This window comes from Larus michahellis, chromosome 7, assembly GCF_964199755.1.
Source record: "Larus michahellis chromosome 7, bLarMic1.1, whole genome shotgun sequence".
Classification (NCBI taxonomy): domain Eukaryota; kingdom Metazoa; phylum Chordata; class Aves; order Charadriiformes; family Laridae; genus Larus; species Larus michahellis.
Window position 1 is genome coordinate 7503797 of NC_133902.1, and position 21471 is coordinate 7525267.

At 51.2% G+C, this 21471-nt stretch overlaps 1 protein-coding gene across 1 annotated transcript; it reads left to right on the forward strand.

Annotated features, from left to right (window-relative positions):
- Window positions 1-2040: 2040 nt before the first annotated feature.
- MRM1 (mitochondrial rRNA methyltransferase 1) lies at window positions 2041-10766 on the forward strand. The gene is made up of 5 exons (XM_074595147.1): window positions 2041-3203; window positions 3666-3759; window positions 5594-5714; window positions 9750-9869; window positions 10016-10766. Exons 1-5 carry the CDS (start codon window positions 2386-2388, stop codon window positions 10063-10065), a joined length of 1203 nt encoding a protein of 400 aa, XP_074451248.1. The 5' UTR covers window positions 2041-2385; the 3' UTR covers window positions 10066-10766.
- Window positions 10767-21471: the final 10705 nt, after the last annotated feature.

Genomic DNA, 21471 nt, shown 5'->3' on the forward strand with positions numbered 1-21471 from the left:
GAGGTGGGATTGGCAGCACGACTCTGAGGCATTTAAAAACCCCAAAGAGGAGGGTGAACCTGTAATTTATCAGTAGGTTTCTAATTGTGAACTGTAAAATAAAGAATAAAGAGAGAGGCACACCGTGGTTCTTTTGTTGTGTACGTAGCAGTTTTTGTGTTAAAACATAACATCCTTTTTATTGTTCGCAGCTAAACCTTTGGGGAAGAGTTCAAACAGAAATGTGTGATTTTTTTTTTTTTTTTTTTTTTTTTTGGTTCTTCATGAGAAAAACCGTAATTGCTTTATAGAGCAGAATAGCATCCAGTTGTTTCGCCGATAACCTGTGGAGGTTGGACTCGCCCGTCCTTGTTCAAAATGAAGCCACGCTCCACAGGGCTTGGCTGAAATCCCCAGGTAGGCTGCTGGGCACGGCTGGGTTTGACTAAACTATGCAAGGGATGAGCTCCTGGTGCTGCTCGGCCTCGGATATCGAACTCTTTCAGTCTCTTGTGCTTGCCTCGAAGCAAGACAGGTTATCGTCGTCGTTAACTGAAGGCATTTTTGTTTCCCAGTCCCTTTTCTGCTCGTCCAAGTGCAGGGGCATATTCGTGAGCTCCGATTGCTATCCTGGAAACACAAGGTTTTTGCACATAAGTAACGAATAGCTGGATTGGCTGCCATTGCTGGATTTGAGGCAGGTATTTTGGATACCTTGTAAATAGGTGGAGAGCCTTTGTAGAATTAAAACCATGTTTTTTTCCCTATTCTTGTGCTTTTTTTTTTTTTTTTGGCCATCTGTAGTGTATGTATCATCAGTTATGTTAAAACTGCTCTGCCTCCAGCAAACACTTTATCTGGCAGATTATGTGCTCTCAGGTGACTAGTCTTAGCTCTTATTTTTTGGGGGGAAGAACCATGGGCACAGTTGGCTCTGGTTATCAGCAGGAGAAATAGGATTTTACTTACAACCTCTGAATGTGTAAAAGCAATTTCATGATATTTTTGAGGCCTGACATAACTTGCCAGTACTTCAGGCAAACAGTACAGAAAAGGACTTCTTGCTTCTCTCTGCAAAATCCTTTAAAAATAACGTGGTTTGTCCCCCGTAGCCCACGCGGGTGTGTTTGTGTGGGGGATAAACCCCAGGAAGCCCTAAAGCTGCATGTGGGGGTTGGTCCTGTACCTGTTGCTGTGAATGACCCAGTTCCCTGTTTGCCTGCCCCTTGTCTATCCATTTATGAAATTAAAAGACGGCTATAAACTATCACGTAATTAGAAAAGCAGCATTTTGGTGTGAAGTTACAGGTTCGGGGCAAGTTGAGCCCCGTGGCAGCATCGGAGCCCTTTCTGCCTGTGTTTAGAGAAGCACATTGCCATTCCCGTGCCTGGGTGGTAAATGGGCCGGGCCGTCGCCCTCGGAACGCGCATTTCCAGCCGATTAGATGCTGTTTGGACAGTTTTCATTGTCCGGGGGGGTTTGACAGCGCGCCTGAGCACACACGGCCTTTGGGAATGGGGTCAGAGAAAAATCCCCACTCCCTTGAGGTAAATGCAGGCCAAACACTCATTATTTTATTTTTTTTTTTTTTTAATGTTAAAAATACCTGTGCCAGGCCAACGCCAGGACTTCCCGAAGCCCTGGTGCTTTTATGGCTGGACCTGGGTGGTGCCGGTTGTTTGGGCTGAAAGGCTGTGGGATGCTGCCCCTCTCCCCAGCCTTGGCGAGCTGCCCTAATGAAGCGACCAAAAGCTGTTTTCCGCTTAATTAAGGCGCTGCCAGCGGGGGCCGGGGGTGGTGGCGGGGTCAGCTCCCCGCTGAGGAGCTGGGGCCAGCACCAACCCTGCCCTTTGCAAAGCTGCCCTCCTCCCTCAGGGCTGCGGGGGGACCTTTGCGGGCCGTGGCCGGGGGCTGGGGCCCCGGCGCCGGGACCACCCGCTCCCCTCAGGCCTCCCGGGAGCGGGAGCGAGGCCGGGCCCGGCGCGGCTGCGCCCCCGCCCACCGCCAGGCGGCGCTGCGGGGCGGGGCGGGGCGATGCCCGTCTCGTTGGTCAGCCTCGTGCCCGCCCGGAAGCGGTGCGGCGCCGGCGGACGGTAGGAGAGCGGCGGCGGCGGGGCCCACGCGTGTCCGCGGCGCCCGCTGCGCGCCGGCAGCTCCTCTGCCGTGCTGGCGAGCCCCGCAGGGGCCCCACACCCCCGCCGCCGTCCCTGTGTTGCGGCCGGGCCGGCTGTGGAGCCGAGCTCGGTGTTTCCCACCCCCTCTCCCACTCAGGGCCTCCCGTGGGGTGGTGCGGCGCCGCCTCCTGTCAGCTCAGCCGCGGCCTGAGGGCCGCACCGCCTGCCGTGGGCTAGGCCGCCGGTGCCAGCGCTGGCCCATCCCGCGTGGAAAGGCCTTTGGGGGTGCCAATGGAGCAGGCACTCAGGTCCGGTGTGTGGAGGGCCCTGGGGCTGTCGCCCGCCAGCCGCTGGTGGTGGGGGGTGAGACACGGCTCCACGCGGGAGCAGCGGCCCCTGCACTTCGCACCGCCTGCCGTGCGTGGGGATGAGGAAGGGCCACCCCGAGGTGGGGATGGCGGCGGTCAGCTTCATGCACCAGCCCTCCCGGAGGGTGCTCAGCCAGTGACCCCCCCCCGTGCCTCCCGTGGGGGCCTGGCTCCACAGAGCCGGCCACGACCGTGGCACAAGGCGTACGAGAGCAGAGTCAGGCAGGCTGTGACAGCCAGCAGGGAGTCGTGGAGCTGGCGAGAGGATGGCTTCTCAAAGGCAAGGAAGAGCCTGGAACGGAAGCCTCTGTCCATCGAGAGGACTAAAGGCTCAGAGATCTTGTTTGGGATTGCACCCTGTTCCCTGGCCCTCTCCCAGTCGAGAAGGGACCTGTTCAGGTTGTTCCTCAAGGAGAACAGTGGCTCTCGGCGGCGTGTTATGAGTGAGTTTGTCCTTCAGGCCACGGCCCGGGGAGTCCCTGTGCACCACGTCAAAAGGAGAGAGCTGGATGCTCTTTGCAGAGGTCAGGTCCACCAGGGAGTTTGTTTGGAGGCCTCTCCTCTCCGTTTCAAGAGTTTGGAGGAAGCTGAGAAGCCTGATTTGGGGGATGAAGAGAGTCCGAACCGACAGCTGATTTGGCTGGTGTTGGAGCAGATTCAGGATCCCATGAACCTTGGGGCACTGCTGCGCTCTGCCTATTTCTTGGGGGTGGACAGAGTGGTGACAAGCCAGAGGAACAGGTACAGGGTCGGTTATCTGCTCCTTCAGCTTTTCTCTTTCTTTTCCTGCTGGCTCCCAAAGAGGTTCTAGCCTGCATTGCTTGACAGATGCTTTAGAGGGTTTTCTAGGACTGAACTTGAGAGCTGAATTTGTCTCGCTGCTGCTTTGCATTGCGCTTTGCAGGGAGGCTGTGAGACGTGGTATTCCAGGCTGGTAAGGAACCTCCCTGGGTCCTTTTTGCTTTACTCTATTTTGTGTTTCAGTTGTCCATCTGTGCGCAAAACTGCTACAGCCTGTTTTCTAGGTTAATTTCTGAGCCCTCCTAATCTCCATAGGAAAATATATCGTTATAGTGAGCTAGATCTTTAGCGCAGTAGTTGGAATTGGGTGGCAGAGGCAAGAGAAGGAAATATAGAAAGAAAAATTCTCCTGGATTTCCTTTTTTTGCTCTCATATGACACTTTTCCATTCTTTTTTTGCAGCTGCCCCTTGACTCCGACGGTGAGCAAAGCTAGTTCTGGAGCCATGGAAGTCTTCGATGTCTACAGCACAGATGATCTCCGTGGCTTTTTGAAGGTAGAATGATCCATGGGGTTTTTTTCCTTTTCCTTTCAAGAAGCCTGAAATACTGCGTGTATTGAATAGAGAGGAGGTACAGGAAAAAGACTCAGTTATTTGCAGCGTCCACTGCTCCTGGTCTGTATTCCTGTTTGCTGCCGATGGTCTGTGCTGTCGGACCACCTCTTACGGGCATGCACCCCCAGTCCCACTCCATCGAGTGGGGTGGGAGTCTTTTATGGAAGATGATGATGGCAGGATGACACTGTCTGTCTCCCGTAGTCATGCTGCGAGCTCGGTAAGACGGGCTCTGTCTCCCTTTCTGTCTGTGGGGACCGGCACTAGAGCTGTGCCTGCAGCAGGTCTTGCCCAGCACAAGGCGGAAGCAGCATCCCAGGGCCCAGGCACACGATGGCAGCATTGGGCAGCCTTTGGAGCAGGGGAGAGGAGAAACCAGGGCTGGTGTGAGCTGCTGGGAATCTGTTTACGCTCCACCTATGCGGTGAGATGAGATAGGGGCCCTTTGCCAAATGTGCTGGAAAAGGAAAGGGAATGCCTGTGGAAAAAACATGATTTAAACTGAAACAAACCCAGGGATGTTGCTTTGAATTGGCAGAGTGCGTCCATCCCCTGTGATAGCACTGTATGACTGCCCTGAGTCCTCGTGGAGATCCCCTGTGCCCTGGCTGAATATTGTGTGTGTGCAGAGCAGGGAGCTGCAGGCTCTCATCTGCCCTCCCCTGTTCGTGTGGGATCCGCCGGACCTGGGGGAGCAGTGGGGTTGGAGGCTTTGTATAGGGTGGGAGGGCAGAGGCTGCAGACCCTCAGGGGAATGGAGGCACCCGGTCTGTGCTCCCAGGGTCGCTGCATGCCTGTGTCCCTTTGAGGAAGAGCTTGTCACAGTCTGGAGTGACTGCGAGGAGGGCAAGTGGAGGTAAGTCGGGACTGTTCCCACCTGGTGTGCTAGAAAACCCTTGTCCAGCTGTACAATAGGTCTGTGGCAGCTGGAGCTCTGGGTGGTGGCGAAATGAAAGGCACATAAAATATATTGATATTTAATTGAAACAGCTGGAAGAATCACTTTGTTACTGTAAAGTCTGAATTATTAACATTTTGAGCCATTGCAGCAGTTCATTTAATTGGACCCAGATTCACTGCCCTAACCCTTGGCATTGCCTGGCTGGTGTAAATTTGATATAACGTAATGTAAAAAGTGCCAGTTTCACAGGAAATGTAGCTGGCAAGGAGCAGCAGTTCTTTTATTGTTAAAATGGATTTCCGAGACAAATAATTAAGGCTCTTTTTACTAGGGTGCGGGAGGGAAGGCTGGTTCTCTGGTTATGTGAGGCACTGAGTGTTGAGTGCCCTGCCTTTTGTATGAGCTGATTTTTGGCATCAGCGTTTGAAAACGTTACTGTGGGCTTCTGGTGGCTGAGCCTGCACTTGAGAACTTCCACTGCATTGCTCTGTGGATTAGCCTTATGCTAATTTGTTTAACACTACTCTTTTTGAATGCTTTCCTGGCAAAAACCTTCCTAGAACTGTTGTATGGGCAAAAAAAAAGCTTTTCAGTTGCTGTTTGTTTGCTTGCTGAACTGGAATAAACACTAGAAAGAAAATTACTTTTTCTTTTTTTTTTTTTTCTTCTTTAATGAAGGTTTGTGTGCTGGCGCTGGGAGGACTTTGGTGGTAAAAATTCAAGGGATGCCAAAAAAACCCAGAAAAGCCATTCAGCTTAACTGAAAATGTTAAAAAAAAAAAAAAAAAAGGCATGTTTACAGACATGACTTATTTTTTTCTTAAGTTTGAAAAGTATTCAATTTTTTAACATTTGTTTCCTTTCTCTTCCTAGGCTAAAACTGCGGAAGGCTGGGAAGTCGTGGGAACGGTCAGCCAGCCTGAGGATGTGGAAAATGTTCCTGTCATCAGTTGCTTGGAATTTCAGTGGAATAAACCCGTCATTATAGTAATCGGTATTTCAATTTCCGGAGCTTTGGGCTTGGTGGAAGTGCATGTGTGAGGGAATGGTCAGGGTGATGTTTCACTCCAAAGCTAGTTGCAGGTCTGTTACGTTATATCATGCTTTGGTCTGGAAAAGAAAAGCTGAGCAAGAAGTACTAGAATGATCTGGCTGCAAATGAAATAGGGACCCAGAAAAAGAGGAGGAGCCAAGAAACCTCCCAGTAGGACCTGCAAGACCAAACCAGTTTAGTAGCTGCAGAGGGTCTAGATGGCAGTTTCCAGTGGCAGGACAGGTCTGCGTCGGTGCAGCCACAACGGGTTGTTTTGCACTGTGTTCTGCCAGATCACAGTGCACTTTTGATCTTGTCCTAGAGCCTTGAACTTAGATTTTCTGGGTTGGTGAACCACAAACCTGAGTGAGACCCAGGAGGTACGTGTTTGCACTTGCTGCGCTGAGGCTGCAATAGCGAGCTGTGCCATGTCTTTGCTCTGTCATGTTTCCTTCTTAAAAAAAACAGGAATATGTCTCTGTGCCCAGGTCTGGAAAAAAGCATGAGGAGCTGTTGCTGGGGATGCTCTGAACACGAAGCTGAGCTTTATGGCACAGACACCACTACAGAGACCAGTCAGTGGCTGCTCTGTATGCTTAGGAGAAGGCAGGAGCTGTTGGCTGCTGGGCTGTCAGCAGGAGGAGCTGGTGTAGCCTCCTCCCAGGCAGACCTGTGCGCTGTTTGGGCAACGGGTGACGCTTTCCTGAGCACCTAAACTGGGTGATTCCTCCAGGGCCTTCTGCTTCTCCCCCCTATTTGTGTGGAGGACACTTGCAAAGGATGCTGTCTTTTGTAGGCAGAGTTTAGGGTTGTGCAACTTCCTAGGAGGTGAAGAGAAGGGGAGTAACGGCCTTTTGGCAGCTAGAGAAAGAAATTCACCCACGAGCGCTGCTCTAGGCGCCCTTCTGCAGCCATGCTGCAGCCCCCCACGTTGTGTCACCTGTCACAAGAGCTGGTTTGAGCTTTTACGCTTGGAAGTAGTGTCATGCTGGCGATGAGCCATCAAGGGGCTGTAATCCTGCCCTGTGCTGCGGTTTTCTTGGCTCAGAAGACATTTCTTTAATTAAAATGTTTATTGAACTCCTAGAAATACTGACAAGACAACGCCGCAAATCTGGCATCTCTACAAGATGTGTGGAGCTATATTATAAAGGGAGTAGGGAGGCTGGCAGCCCTGCTGATGGACCACAAAGAAATGCATCCCAGAAACGACGACAACACCAGGAGAAAGGAAGGGGGTGAAAGTGGCAGTGGTGTCGTTACCTTGAATTATGAGAGATTTCTCCAGGAAAAAGTCCAAATATCCTTTTGTCAAGGGAGATTGGAGGCTGATTGGTAGATGCATGAGGAGAGCTTCCGGACCTTGCAGCAGTAATGATTTCAACTCTCTGCTGAGCACTAACTCTTCGCTGAAAAGAAAATTGAACATTACAGTCATCCGATGCTGAGGTTGTTTGAAGAAGCGTCCTAGATCTGAATATGTAGCATACCTGCAGCGGCAAACAGAGAGCAGCAGAGATAATTTAGCATGGTAGCGAGCTTCCTAGCATTGCACAGATTGCCTTGTAAGTTAAGCATCTGCAGACTTGAATTCACCCTCCTGGCATCCTCGCTGGCTTGGCAGGGAGTGATCTGGACAGTCCGGCTTAATGTTGTCTGCACTGGAGTCATTGCCGAAGGTGACAGGCAGGCTGGCGGCCCTGAAGACTGGGAGCCTTGTGTGAACAGGAACAGATTGGGAGCACTTAGATGTCTGAGCAAGAAGAGTTTCTGGGTAATTTGTTCCTCTTACACATTCAGTCTTTAGCTTGGGGTTTAAGGCTGTTCATGGAATTGGTGGTTTTAGCGAGTTGCTCATTTTGTGTATCTCTTCGAACTGCCGGCACGGCTGCTTCTGCCTGGATTTGAACTTCCTTTGCTGGAAACTGCAGTTGTTACAGTGGTGTTAATTGCAAACGGGGCAGGAAACCTGTTTTATCGTTTCAGCCAAGCTGTAACTCTGGTCTTTGAGGCCTGTCAGTAAGGCAAAAAGCTAAGAGATGGAAGTCAAAGATGTGGAAGTGTTTTGTTCACCAGTATAAACTAGGATTTATTCTGATTCAGTCAATACTCCCTCCCTCGTGTCACACTCCGTGCAAGTCTTTTTGCCCTGAATTTATGGGTCCTAATTATTTTAAGCAGCCAGAGCCATAAAAAGCTTTGTAAAAGCTGGAAGCAAAATTGCTGCCTTTATTAGGAATCGTAAGACCCTTATCAGGGAGAGGAGAGGATTGCTCTAGGAGCCATCGTACCTCTGGCAATAGCTGCTGTCCCGGTTGGAGAGTCCCACGAGAGTGTGGTTTGAGAAGCTCAGGAGACAAATATGGCTGTAAGTTGTAAAACTTTTCTGTGTTGAATCAGGAAAAAGTAGGATAATTTTTTTTTTTTTTCTTGAAGCATCCCTAGAGAGCCATAGTCTAGTGATGCAGAGGCAGGCCGGGCCGTGGGAGGCCTGGCTCTGATTCTTTGTGTCACCCAGGCTTCCCGTGTGACTTTAGGTAACTCACCCACGTCTTGTCTGCACTTCTGACTTAAAGAAAGAAGAAAATAATGGTTAGGATGGGATTTTGGTTTTCTGAAGGTTCACTGATGCCAGCCAAAGGGTGCTTTTGGCAGTGTGGCTTATTTCATGTGGGAAGGTGATGCAAGATGCATTACCCAAAGCGTTCTTTTGCTTGCTAGTTAGATCAGGCCAGCAAAAACATGAGACGGGGCTTCAGCTTCCAGTCTATGAAATGGGAATAACAGCACTCTGCTTCCCTGTGCACAGAGGGGTGTTGCACAGATCAATACATAGGGACGGGCCTGCCGGGGAGGTGCTGTAAGTAGACAACGGGAAGAATTTTGTGGCAGCTCAGCCCAGCAAAGAGCTCATTTACCTTGTGGAGGAGTAATTCTCCAGTGGCATAGATGGTGCCTAAGGCATCCCTGTATGCTGGTAAAACTTCAGGTAAGTGTCTAAATTTAGGTAAGTTTGGTGACAGCACCGGTCACGCAGGCAGAAGGCGCAGAAACCCTTGGCAGGCAGCGCGTGTCCCGGCAGTGCTGTCCCAGGACGAGTCTGGGGTTCAGCTGGGGTCGGGGTATGGCTGTTGAAGGGGAATGTTTCACTTCCCGCATGCTGAGCCTGTTTTATCAGAGGATGAGCGTGTCTTAGAAATGAGCTGGGTATTCTTGCAGCCGTGTAGCTGTCTTTGTAGCTCTAAATAATGAATGTGGAAGAATTCTTTGGGGAGCTGAGCGGGCTGGGAGGTCTGTGGTCTTCTGCATTTTCACTTGTCTACGCGCAGGATTGTTTAAAGCCTCTCCCTTTCCATTTCCCTTTGTGACAGTGTGAGTCAAACAACTACTAATGACCTGGGATAGATTTCAACTCTGTTTCACCAGTGTATCAGCCCAAACATATCAGGGCTGTTGGATGGTTTAACAACTAATCAATTGAAGCCTCTGGTTAAACTGTCTGCATTCACAAGTTGCACCCAGCTGGTGGTACTGTGTGCTGAAAAGGCTGAACCCGTCACTATCAATAGGGATATGGGATTTGCTGGACCAGATCAGGCCCGTGGCCTCTTGTCTGCTTTGTCTGTCATGTACGTGGGCAGGCGTCCGCTGGCACGGTGGCTCTTTGCGCAGGTGATCTTCCCACTCAGGCTACAAGGCTCTGCACTTTACGCTGTGCATGCAGGCGTGTTGCACAGGTATCCCTCAAAAACACTTAAGATACTGGAGAACAGGTCCGGGGAGACTGGAGTGGGCCAGGAAGGGAAGGCAGGTAAGGTGCCCATCTCGCCGCTGGTAGTTCTTGGCTGCTGCTGCATGGGAGCTGGTGAGGTTGCTGGTGAGCTTAGGGGCAGGGTGTAGTTGTGACACAGCATTAGCAGGAACTGTACTCAGCAGGGGAAAAAGGGAGGTGGCAGTGGCTCCGAGCTGACCTGAGCAAGTGTCTTTGTCTTGCAGGTAGTGAAGGTGACGGACTTTCCCTAGAGACGCAGCTCTTGTGCCATCGGATGCTGGCCATACCCCCTGGCAGAGCGCTTCACCCCGGGATCGAGTCACTGAACGTCTCTGTTGCTACTGGTAAAAACAGTTCTGATGCACAAAGGCATCATAGTCCAAATTTCTGTATTTAGAAAAACCAAACAAACATCCAGACCCGCAGAATAATTTTTTTGTAGTTTAAAAAAAGATTATTTTTTTAAAAATTTATTTTTACTTTCTTACAGGTATTCTCCTGCACTCCATCTGCAGCCAAAAGCTGAAGCATGGTGATTGAAGTTTTTTTTTATTTGACGGGGGAAGCTGCTCGGCGTTTTGTGGCTGTGCTCTGTTGGTGTGGATGCGGAAGTGCTCTTTCCAGGGTCTTCACCGTTGCAGCAAGTTACAGGGAGAGCCCCATTGGCCTGAGCTGGATCTTGTCTGACGCACAGTACCACCCGAACCCTGGCTTAACGCTGAAGTCGGAGACCTGCAGGTACTAGGTGACGCCTCCCACCGGCACCTTGGAGGACCGGCTGTAAGGAAGGGAGACAAAGCTAGGTTTTAAAAGCAGACAGCCAAATCCTTTGGTTTTTGCAGTGAAATACCACCCGGTGATGGCTGCAAGCCTTGTGCTTGTTGCGCCGGGGACTTTGTACGTTGCTTGTGCTGTGGAGAGAATTTGGGCTGGGGGTGAGAGAGGGTGCTCGGCTGGTGCTGCCGTTGAGAGCAGCCGTGCCCGAGCCCACCGCCCCCCCTTAGCAGCCAAGAGGGTGCTGGTGAGAACCAGGTACGATTTGGGACTACTCGGTAGCAATTTCTTCATGCCGAGGTGGTTTCTTTGTTGCATATTGCTGCTTGAATGTCTGAAAACACACCCTGTTGTATTTGGTTGTGAACCAGGTCTGCAGCCCTGCCGAAGGATGGACATGAGCTGTTAGAAAACAGCTGTAGCAGAGAAAAACGCGGCCCATTGAAATAAAGCCTCTGTAAAGATTGGTTGTAGACTCAAATCAATCCTTTTTGTGTCATATATAAATCCAGAGTGTGATTAGTGGAACAGAGCACTTCCTTCAGGTGGGAAGGAGAATCAGGAGCTTGTTCTCTTCTGCCGGGGAAGTTTTCTTTCCATGGTGGGCCTGATCCTACTGGATGCTGAGCTGCCCCAGCACCACCGTCCCCGCTGATGGCGTGGGAGGGGGTGAGGGTGGCTTCATTTGCAAATATCCTGGTTGAAAACCAGGCTGGCTAAATTATTGAGAACCAAATGAATGTTATCACTTAGCACCTTAATTATTTTATTTAGCTACTGTGGCCCTTTGCATAGGATTCCTCATTAACACTTAATTTACAGTGCCCTTTAGGGATAATTTCAAACAATTCAGCTTAGTCTCCTCCCTCCCCCCCTTCCAAATGAACAAGTAAATCACTCAGAGTGACTAATTAGGACTTTCCTTTGAGCTAAATGAAGTCTGTAAACCGGTCTGTGGATGTGGAGGTTTTTCAGATGGGTCCCTGGGAGGGCCTGGCCGGTGGGTGCTGCAGCGGTGGGGGGCTGTGGGGCTGGGGACGCCCCAGATGCCTGGGATGGGGGGCAGGACAGGACATGGAGCTCTTCAAAGGTGTTGAGTACTCACTGCTGTGGCTGCGATGGAGAGGGTGCCTGGCACGGTGGTACGTATCGTGAGCTGCGTCTGCCCCTTCGCTCTCTCCAGTGGAAAAGGACAAAATCCAAATCCCCCTGAAACAACAGCTGTCGACTCGGCTTTGTTGTCCAAGTCGGAAGGTGAGCTGGTCACTGAATAACGGTGAACTGGTGCATTGCTGGGGTGACAGCTCTTGTGTTTTGTAGGCGAATGCGTCTTTTTTTTTTTTAAATGTTGAAATAAAAAGGATTGTGGCCAGGGAGGCTGCAGGCCAGCTCCTCCCGCACCGGCGCTGCTCCCGCAGCCGTGGGTGCCCCAGCAGAGGGTGCCCGTGGCTCAGATTTGCTCATTTTTCAGCAGAAAGATTCAGCGCTTGGGGCTAACTGAATCCTTCCTTTCAAGCAGCAGGGATGAGGATAAAGCAGTTTCTTTATTCTTGACCTGTAGGTTAGTATATATATTTTTTCTGATTTCATAGGAACTGCAATTTCTCCTTTTTTCTGTATTTATTTGAGCAGTACTCAGTAAGATGAGGCACGTTGCTGGGTTTGCGTGTGTTTGGGAAAGCCGGGCGCTTTCAGACTGTGCGTAGCCACGCCGGCTCACTCCTCAAAGGAGGAGGCAGGTGAGTAACGACGGAGCAGCTACTTTACTTCTGGAAGGCTCCCAAAAAGCTTTGGAACCTCAGTGCCCGCAGCGGCTCTGCCAACAGGGCGAGCGAGGTAGATCGAAGCTCCCGCAGGCGCTTGTCCATCAGTCCAGCAGCCATTGCGATTCCCCTGCCGGTTTCCCCGTACAGCTGCTGTATCCACGGAGCACCTCGATTTGGCACTGGAGTGTCAGAGAAGGCTGACTGGGAGTTGCACGAGGCTTGAATTTTAAGAGGCAGGAATGTGAGTGTGTAACCAGGGCTCTCTTTTTGCTTGAGAGCAGCAATACAGGCTTTTGTGGGTGCAGTAAATCCCACTCCGGATGGCTCTGCTGTTTGCATTTAGCCCGTTTCCCTCCGTGGCAAATTTTGGCCCTACTTTTTTCCACTGGGGTGCCCCTCTGGTGTCACTTTTGGATGTATCTGCCGTGGCCGATGCTTTCGCCTTCTGCCCCAGCTCCAGCCTGCTCCGGGCTGAGACCCGTGAGGAGCGCGGGGACCTCTGCACACTCGCACCTTTGGAGATGGAGCTTTGTGCTGTGCGATTCGCCCCTGATCTAATAAATGCGATCCATTAATTGGATCATTGCCTGCTTCTCCAGTTAATTTCCTGGATATTTTTAAATGTTAAAATGTAGTTTTTATAGTCTTTCATTATTTTTAGCCTTAAGCTTCACTATAATCGTCCCTGTAATGTAACTGTAAAAAACTCCTGGCTTTATATCATAAAGGAGGACATTAATTGTCATTTTTTGTGTACATCAGCAAGATCAAAACATGCTTCCTGATTACTTCTGTTTGTACATACGGTCTCTTTGATATTTAGATATGAATAAAGTGTGTGTGTGTAATCTGAAAGTCAATTCTTCTTTCCCTGCTGCTTGTCATGGATTCCTTTCAGAGGCTTATTTACCAAATTGATTTTAAAATTTAGTAATTGTGCTTCCAAAATGATTTCTCAATAATCAAAGTGTCTTTAAGCACAGTGGCAAAATATTTGTCCTCCTTGGTTCAGAAGATGCGCTCTGCGCCTTGGCCTTTTTATCCTCGGACAAGGGCGAACACAAACCTTTTCAACCCTCAAAAATCAACTCCAGGGAGAACTGGCTGCGAGAGGAGCTCTGGCTCGTGCCCCAGATTTCACTTCTGTGCACAGATTATCAACACGACTGGAAGAGTCCCATTCCGTCAAATCCATCGCTGGGTCCCAGTGAGGTTTCCTGAGGCTGGAAGGGCATTGGCACAGAGACCAACTTCTTTTCGCAGAGCTGGAGGTGCTCCCACGGCCCAAGGTGCCGCGTGGCTGGGGCAGGAGCGGTCGCCCAAGGGGCACCTTCCTCCCTGGCGGTGGGGAATCTCCGCCGCGCCGCAGCCCCCGTCCCAGTTTGTAAATGTAATCAACCTTGAGGTCTTGTTACTTCCACAGGTGCAATTAACATTACCATCTGCTAATCCATGATTAACGATGTTTACAAATATGCTACAACATGTTAAAATGTGCTAGCACTTCTTTTTTTTTTTTTTTTTCCCCCCTCCCTCTCTGTGTTCCGGCACGGGAGCTGAGCCGCCGGCAGCAGCACGGGAGGGCTTTCCTGGCAGAGGGCTCCCCGTACCCCACCGTTAATTCACAGACATTTTGTTTTCATTATTTAAAAGTGCTGTAAAACTCCAAACCAGCTGTAGGAACGACAAGTTCAAATCAGAAGGTCAGTGCTGCTAAATGGGGTTTAATTGCACGGGGGTTGAGGTACAAACTGATGAATCTGGATAATAAAACTTTGTGGGGAGCGACATATGGTGCAGTTTAAAGTAAATTTTTATTGATCATCCCACAACTGATGTGTTAATGGGATGGCAGGCTTTGCTGTGGGTTTGATATTGATGTGGAGTTTTAATAATGTCACACAGGAATATTGTGGAGGGATTTATAATTTAAAAAAAAAAAAAAAAAGAGTGTTTTCTATTAACTGCCTTTTTCTTCCTAACGCAGAGAGGAATACATTATAGCGCTACTGTATGTCCTCCAGATCTAGGTTACATGTAATTGCTCGGTAATTGGTAGAACCATGTAAAAGCCATGGTATTTGCCAGTAAACCCTCCTAAGTTACCATGAAATTGAAGTGTGATATTTATTCTCTACAAAACTTGCTACCCAAATATCGTGTACGATCAGGTTTGGTCACCGCAGAGGCGTTTCTGCAGTGGCTGTGCCATGTGTAATGCCTGCGCCGCTCGGATTTTCCACCGGTATCATCCTGACAACGGGGGGCAGGTCTGGCCGGGAGGTTAAGGGGTTATTTTGCTTCAAGGGAAGATGCTTTAACCTCCCTTGGGCTTCAGTCTCAGGATTATTAAAGATATTTCGAGGCCCAACTCAAAATGACGGAGGTTTGGAGGTAGCCGAAGACATTCTTGTTGTGTTTTCAATGGGACTGGGAACAGTAATTACACTTACGATGGTTTTTGAAGCCTTTGGAGATAAAGTATTTGTCAGTAGAGTGGGAGCATATCCATGGGTCATTTCTGTTTTAGCCTCTTGTGAAGTAGGATGTCCAAAAGGATGTTGGCAATTTCCATGATTTAATCGTGACTGCATCAAAAGTGCCCAGCAGGGTGAGGGCGGGGGGATTCTGCCCTTCTGCTCTGTGAGACCCCCCTGCAGGGCTGCCTCCAGCTCTGGGGCACCAACAGCAGAAGGACACGGAGCTGTGGGAGCGGGGCCAGAGGCGGCCCCGGAGATGCTGGGAGGGCTGGAGCCCCTCTGCTGTGAGGACAGGCTGAGGGAGCTGGGGGGGTTCAGCCTGGGGAAGAGAAGGCTCCGGGGAGACCTTCCAGCCCCTTCCAGTCCCTGAAGGGGCTCCAGGAAAGCCAGGGAGGGACTCTGGATCAGGGAGGGGAGCCATGGGACGAGGGGGAAGGGTTTTACACTGAGAGAGGGGAGATTTAGATGAGAGAGAAATTCTTTGCTGTGAGGGCGGTGAGCCCCGGGCCCAGGTTGCCCAGAGCAGCTGTGGCTGCCCCATCCCTGGAGGGGTTCAAGGCCAGGTTGGACGGGGTTGGAGCAACCTGGGCAGGTGGGAGGTGTCCCTGCCCAGGGCTGGGGGTGGCACTGGGTGGACTTTCAGCTCCCTTCCAACTTGAACCATTCCGTGATTCTGGTTTAGAGACCTCCATCCCCACAGACATGCGTGGGCTCGCGTGTGAGGAGCCTCCGCTCCTGAGTTTCTCCCTCTGACCCCGGTGTTTGCCCCCTCCTGAGAAACGGCTGCGTGGACGCAGCGATGACTCCCTGCCGCCTGCCTTTAAATATGGGCAGAAGTAATTGCCTTGCTTATGATCAATAGTTTTATATACTTTAAAAATGTAACAATGCGCTGTGAATTGATGCAAAGTTAAACCTGCCAATTTTTTTTTATTTTATTTTTTTTTTCGCTGACCAGTTTTAGAAGCTGCGAACTCAGCAGTGTTTCCCGCGCGCTTGGGAAGCGGTAGCTCAGCTGTTTTCTCTGAAGATTTGAACGTCGCATCCTGGGCGTCCCACGGATCCGGCCCCGACTCTGCCGGTTCGTGGTGGGAAGCTGTGGTGGCTGCAGTTGGGTATAAATGTCCTTTCCTAATGTTTTTAAAGCTGCCTTTGAAAGGTTTGTACAGCAGATAAAAAGGCCGCCAGACCCTGCAGGTTCAGAGTCCTGGTGAGGTGTTACTGAAGTATCTGAGCACCAAACTCTCCACGGGAAAGCGGGCAGAGGGGACACGCTCAGCCCCATGGAGCAGCTCGGGGCGACGGGCACTGCTGAGGGCTCAGAGGACCTCCATGCCTATATAAATCGTTAGCCCTCTTCCAATCTTTAATTAATTACGGGAGCAATCGCTGCCTGCTTCTCCTGCAGGAGGCAATGAATAGTAAAATGATGCTTTCCCTCCTCTCCTCTTTCCGTCGTTTTTCCCATTTTGAAAGCTGTTGCTGCAGGTGTGCTGTTCCCTTCGTACCTTGGAGCCTCCCCAGGCTCAGGGTGCCCGGCGCCGACACCCCCGTTTGCAGATTTGCCTGGGCACAGCGGGGTGGCCCCAGCCCCGCAGCAGCCCCTCGCTGTTGCCTCACCTTCCTTCAGGTGCCGGTGCTTCGGGAATTGCCCCCTTTTCCTGCGTGGTGCCAGCGTGGAGGTGGGGGCGGCAGTCAGAGGGTGCTGGGGTGAGAAGCAGGAGCGGACGGTGGAGCGATGCTGCAGGATGGGGTTTGTCCCACCAGCGCTGCAGCTGAGCGTCCTCGGGCATGCTTATATCAAGGTACGGGATAGTATCGTACATTAAATGTATGTGACATAGTTACAGCGAGGAGAGTTACCCCTTTTCCATTTGGGATCGTTCCTGGCACACGAGCTCCGTCCCATGAGCAGCAGCGGGGGGGAACTGGGTGGTTTTGCCACCCTGGAGCACGCTGCTGGCGCAGCCCCGTCCCTGTCCGCTGAGCAAGCGGGTGCCATAAAACCATCTTGATCCGAGCCCGGGTGAACCCCCGGCCCCCCAGCAGCGCCGCGGGGGAATCGGCAAGAGGGAGAAGAGTTAAAAGCGAGGGGGATGTGAGATCGACGCGCGCGGGTTCGCGTTTCCCGGCAGAATAAATGAGGTGGTGGTGTCTGGCGGTGCCTTCGCAGCTTTGCCAACCCTCATTAGCACCTTTCAGCAAAGCGGAGCTTATTCAAACTATATCACAAGTCTTTTGCTGGAGATTGCATCTGTGCCTAATATGCATTTTTATATAAACAAGGGTACTAAATGGCCTTTCAGTTCCCTCTGTAATGTCTTTTTTAATGGAAGGTCCTGAATTAAGAACATATATATATGACTCTAAGAATTTTCTAAGTGATATTGAAAACCTATTGTAAAGTAGGATTTCTTCTTGCAAAATTATTTTAATGAGGTTCCAGTTTATTTTCTGGCTATATTTTACTTACTTAATCCTCCAGAGGGGCTTTTCACAGGCAGCATCTCATTTTCAATGCAACTATTCTTAACATTAGGGAAAACTACCTTTCTGAAATGCATGAAGGAAAAAAAAAAAAAAAAAAAGAACCAGAGGAAGATGTTTGAGATAAGGATAAACTTGAAAAGCTTTGAGGTGGTTTATGGCTTCTCTTGAAAGAATAACAGTTCATGTATTTTTGTTATGGTGTGGTTTAATGATGCTTGCAGAAAAAAGATAAGGTAGAAATGGAAATATAAAATTAAACCAGCAAAGTGAATGTGATTATTTTAGTTACTAGTATTACCTGGGGAAAACGCTCTTGGGGTTTTTTATCTAGACTAAATATTTGCTTTTCTAAAAGGGAAGGCCCTCTGTGTCTCCTGGCACGAGGCGGGGAAGTGAAATGTTCCTGTTTGTCACAGCCCCACACGGCGCTGGTTTTGCCAGGGTTGTGCCAGGTGCCATGATGGGGAGATGACCCCGAGAGGGGCTTCGCAGCCCCGCGGCAGTGTCTGTGCCACTGTGACACCGCGGGCACCCCCGGCGGGTGAGCAGTGCCAAGGGAAGGCACGGTGGGACCTGCTTCCCTGCGACTGTGTGTGACCGGGGCTTTGTGCTTGTTCTGGAAGATCATCCTTCACCAGGATCCGGGCCCAGCTAATCCCCAGGGTGGCATGGACTTGTCCCATCCCATCTCATCCCACCCCATGCCATCCCACCTGGGCCATGCCATGCCACACCGTGCCATCCCCCCGCTCTCATTTCACCCCCATCCCCATCCCCATGCCATCCTATCCATCTCCTCTCATTTCACCCCACCCATCTCCGTCTCTCCACCTCTCCATCTCTCCATCCCCGGCTGTGGGTGCAGACCTGGGGACCCTCTGCAGCCAAGAGCTCAAAGGCCCCAATCCAAGACCTTTTTGCCTTCGCTGAGCAGCTCTGCAGGTTTCCCATCTGAGCCGAGCCACCGTGGGATGGTGCTGGCCGCGCAGTTTGGTGGGGACTGGACAGGATCAGCCAAATCTCAAGTCAACTCAGGCGCAACAGGCAAGTCCCCGGCTGAGCACGGCCCCCGAGCATCCCGCTCCAGCCGCTGCCGGGCGAGCCCAGCCGCCGGGTCACGAGAGGTAAACTCACCGATGAATTAAGCCTGACATGTGGCCTTGAGCTTCACTGGGTAGTTAATTTTTCAATTTCTTTCATGGATCTGGAATAGCGAAGAGTTTGCTTATAATTAAAGTACTTGAAGATTTATACTTTAATTCAAATAGCTGAAAAGAAGCAGTTTCTGTGTAGGTTTCTTCACTATCAGAATCTAAAACAGATTATTATGTAAATTTTTTCGATCCTAAATTCATTATAATATTCAATTTCAGGAAATGCTCTTGACCATCTGCTGCTGCTCTAAGAAATGAGTCTTGGAGATTGTTTACTACCAGAAATATTGTAGGTATTTAGGGTAGATCACCGTGGAGTGTAAGGGCAATGTTCTGATTTCGGAGTCTGCTTATATAAAACCCTGGCGCTGACGCCACGAGCCGAGCGAGTCGGAAAGTGCATCCACGACAGCGGCAGCTTCTGCTCTGCCAGTGTCCTGGCTCGTCCTGGCTCGCGGTGCTGGTGCCACCCCCCTCTCCCCATCCGCAGCACTGTCCCGTCTGTGAGCAGAGGGTGACGGTCCTTCTCGGTCTTGTAGGGAGGCAGGATGGATCAATGCCTGTTCCTAATGAAAGTGGTTTGAGATCCCTGGGATGGAAAGTATCATCTCCTGTTTATTGTAACCCCCCAACTCGCCAGGAGAAGCCACGTGCTGATCCGTAGGGAGCTTTTTCTCTTGATGATTAGAGCAAGAGGGGGTGAAGTCCCCATCACCCACACGTGCAGGACTGGGAGCCCAGCGTGACTACTGAGCTGTGCTGGACTTTTAATCTGTTTTTTCCAGTGTATTTTACTACCAAAGCTCGTATGTCGTTAGCGGTGTCCGGTGCAATGGATGAAGCCCAAGAGCGGTGACACAGACGTGCTGCGGGATGGCCTCACATCCCGGGGGGCTGCTCCTCCCCGGCTCCCGGCACTTCCTTTTGCTGCCATTATTCAGCCTCTGCAAGACGCTAAAAGATGTTGCTGCCTCTCTGCTTGCTCCTACACGTTTGAGTTTGGCTTTAGGAGGAATGTATTAATCATGGCTTCTTTTTTCTTCTGCCGCAGCCTCGCTCAACAAGTGCAGCACCCACGGGGCCGGTGGCGGTGCCTATCGATCGGGGCTGGGGCCGTGCCTGCCCTTCCCGGCGACTGCGCCCGGTATTGACGGATCGAAGCGGCCAGCGGGGCCCAGGCTGGGAAGCAACGGCTGCTGGCGGGGAGCGGGAGGGGGCCACGGCGGGGGCGTCCCCAGGGCTCACGCTCCCGCCGGGCCGAGCATCACCCCAGCATCCTCCCGGCACGGGGGAGGCGGCTGCCCCACCTCGCCGCGGGGTCGGGCTGGGGACGATGCCGCACGGAGAATATTCATTAATGTTGAATTATGGGCAGTATTTGGGAAGATGAACTATTAATGTAGTGGAGTAAACTTCGGAACGGCACTCGTGTCCATCCGGGTGCGTAGCGTAGGAGTGCCTGCGTGCGGAGGGATGCCCGCGAGTGTTGCGTAGGTCCCGCAGGTTCTAGCGGAGCGTGTGCGAAGGGCGTGCAGCCCCGCGCCTGCCAGCCCGGTGACTCCCGAGCATTGCCTGAAGTCGGTTTTCTTTTTTTTGGCAAACCCGGTTTCACTACAAGGCTCCTCTGTACTACAGGCAGTGCGTGGGAAGGCGGGCGATGCGAGTGGGGGTCTACAGGAGAGGCACCCTTCAGCAGCCCTTGGATAAATATCAGAGCGTAGAGTATGACAGATAGGGGGTTGGTTTTTTTTGTTCCTGTTGTTCTTCATTCTTGTACAAACTATGAAACCAGCGTTTTCTTATCTGGAGTCCTTCCCAGGCTTCTGTATTCAAACCCTGGCGATCACTAATCGTCTTACTTCCCCTCCTTCGGGGAAATTTTAACTCTTGTCCTCTGCCGCCGAGTAGATCTTTAAGCCGGTAATAACATTAGACAGAGGGAAATTAACGGCCTCGTCCTGCCCCTTCCCTGGCTGAAAACTGCTAAAGAATTAAAGTACAGAATTAAAGTACAGAATTAAAAAGGTATAAATTTGCATTCAAATTATTTTCCAGCTGACGCGGGGTTCGTTTCCAACGGGGCGCGAGGGAAGGTGCGTACAAGTCATGCTCTCACCCTCCCCCTCTCCGAGCCCCCCAAGGTTTGGGGTCGGCCGGGGGGCGGCGGGGACCCCGTGGTGCCGGGATGTCTCTGCCCCACCAAGTCCCCGGGATTGCCTGGGATGGGATTACTGCTCCAGCGGCTTGTTCCCCTCCAACATCCGAATCCCACGGGTGACACTCGCGGAGGGGATGAGGAGGGCGGGTGGCCTTCCTCCGCTGTCGGGGGATGCTGTGGTGGCAGCCCGCGGGTGCCGCGCCCCGTGCGCTTGGCTGGGGGGTCACTCTGGGGGGGGGGGACACAAAGGGGGGACAGGGCCACGGTGGCCTTTGTCTGCCTGTGCCAAACAGATGTGAACAAACCCGAGTTCGATTTCCAAGACCGCCTGGGGAATATTGCTAACTAATTATAGAAAACAGAACGATGGGCTCCCCTCCTCTTGCATTTTTTGATAAACATTGTCTCCTCTCAACAGCTGAGTATTTAATTAGTGTTGATTGTTGTTCGCGTGTTCAATAACCACTCATCAGGAGGGGGGTGTCCGCTGGGGCAGCGTGGCCTGGAGCACCGAGGAGCGGAGGGTGTTCATAATTAAGGATGCAATTTATTTGAGTAAGTCATGTGTACAGCGCCCCGTGTTTTAGGTTAATTTTCAAGGTTAAAGGGTAAAAAAAAAATAAAAAAAATAGCTCGCAACTTCGGAGGACAAGGAGCGACGGTTGGCAACTCAGCACTGAAAGGGGGGTGTGCAGGAGGTGTATATATATATATATATTTATATATGTGTGTGTACACACACACGCATAAATATATATATATACATACACACACACGTATATAATGTATCCAAACCTCCAGTGTGTGTACGTATGTGGCTGCACTCCTGCTCCTACCGGAGCCCTCCAGGCCCCTCAGCGATTCCCATCCTCTTTCCCTACGGACTGCGCCCCTTTCCCAAGTTTTGGCTGGAAAACGCTGCTGTTTGTTTGTAGTTGGGCTCTCCAGCTGGGGGAAGGTTCCTGAGGAAGCAGGTTTCATGGGAAAGAAAAAAAGCAGCTTTCCCTCGGTGCTGCTGGGCGTGGGAGGGCTGAGGTTCACCGTCAGGCTGGGTTTACCACATCACGTAGGGATCGCTCCCGTTTCGAGGAGCGACTACGACCTCAGACAGAAACAACTGCGGT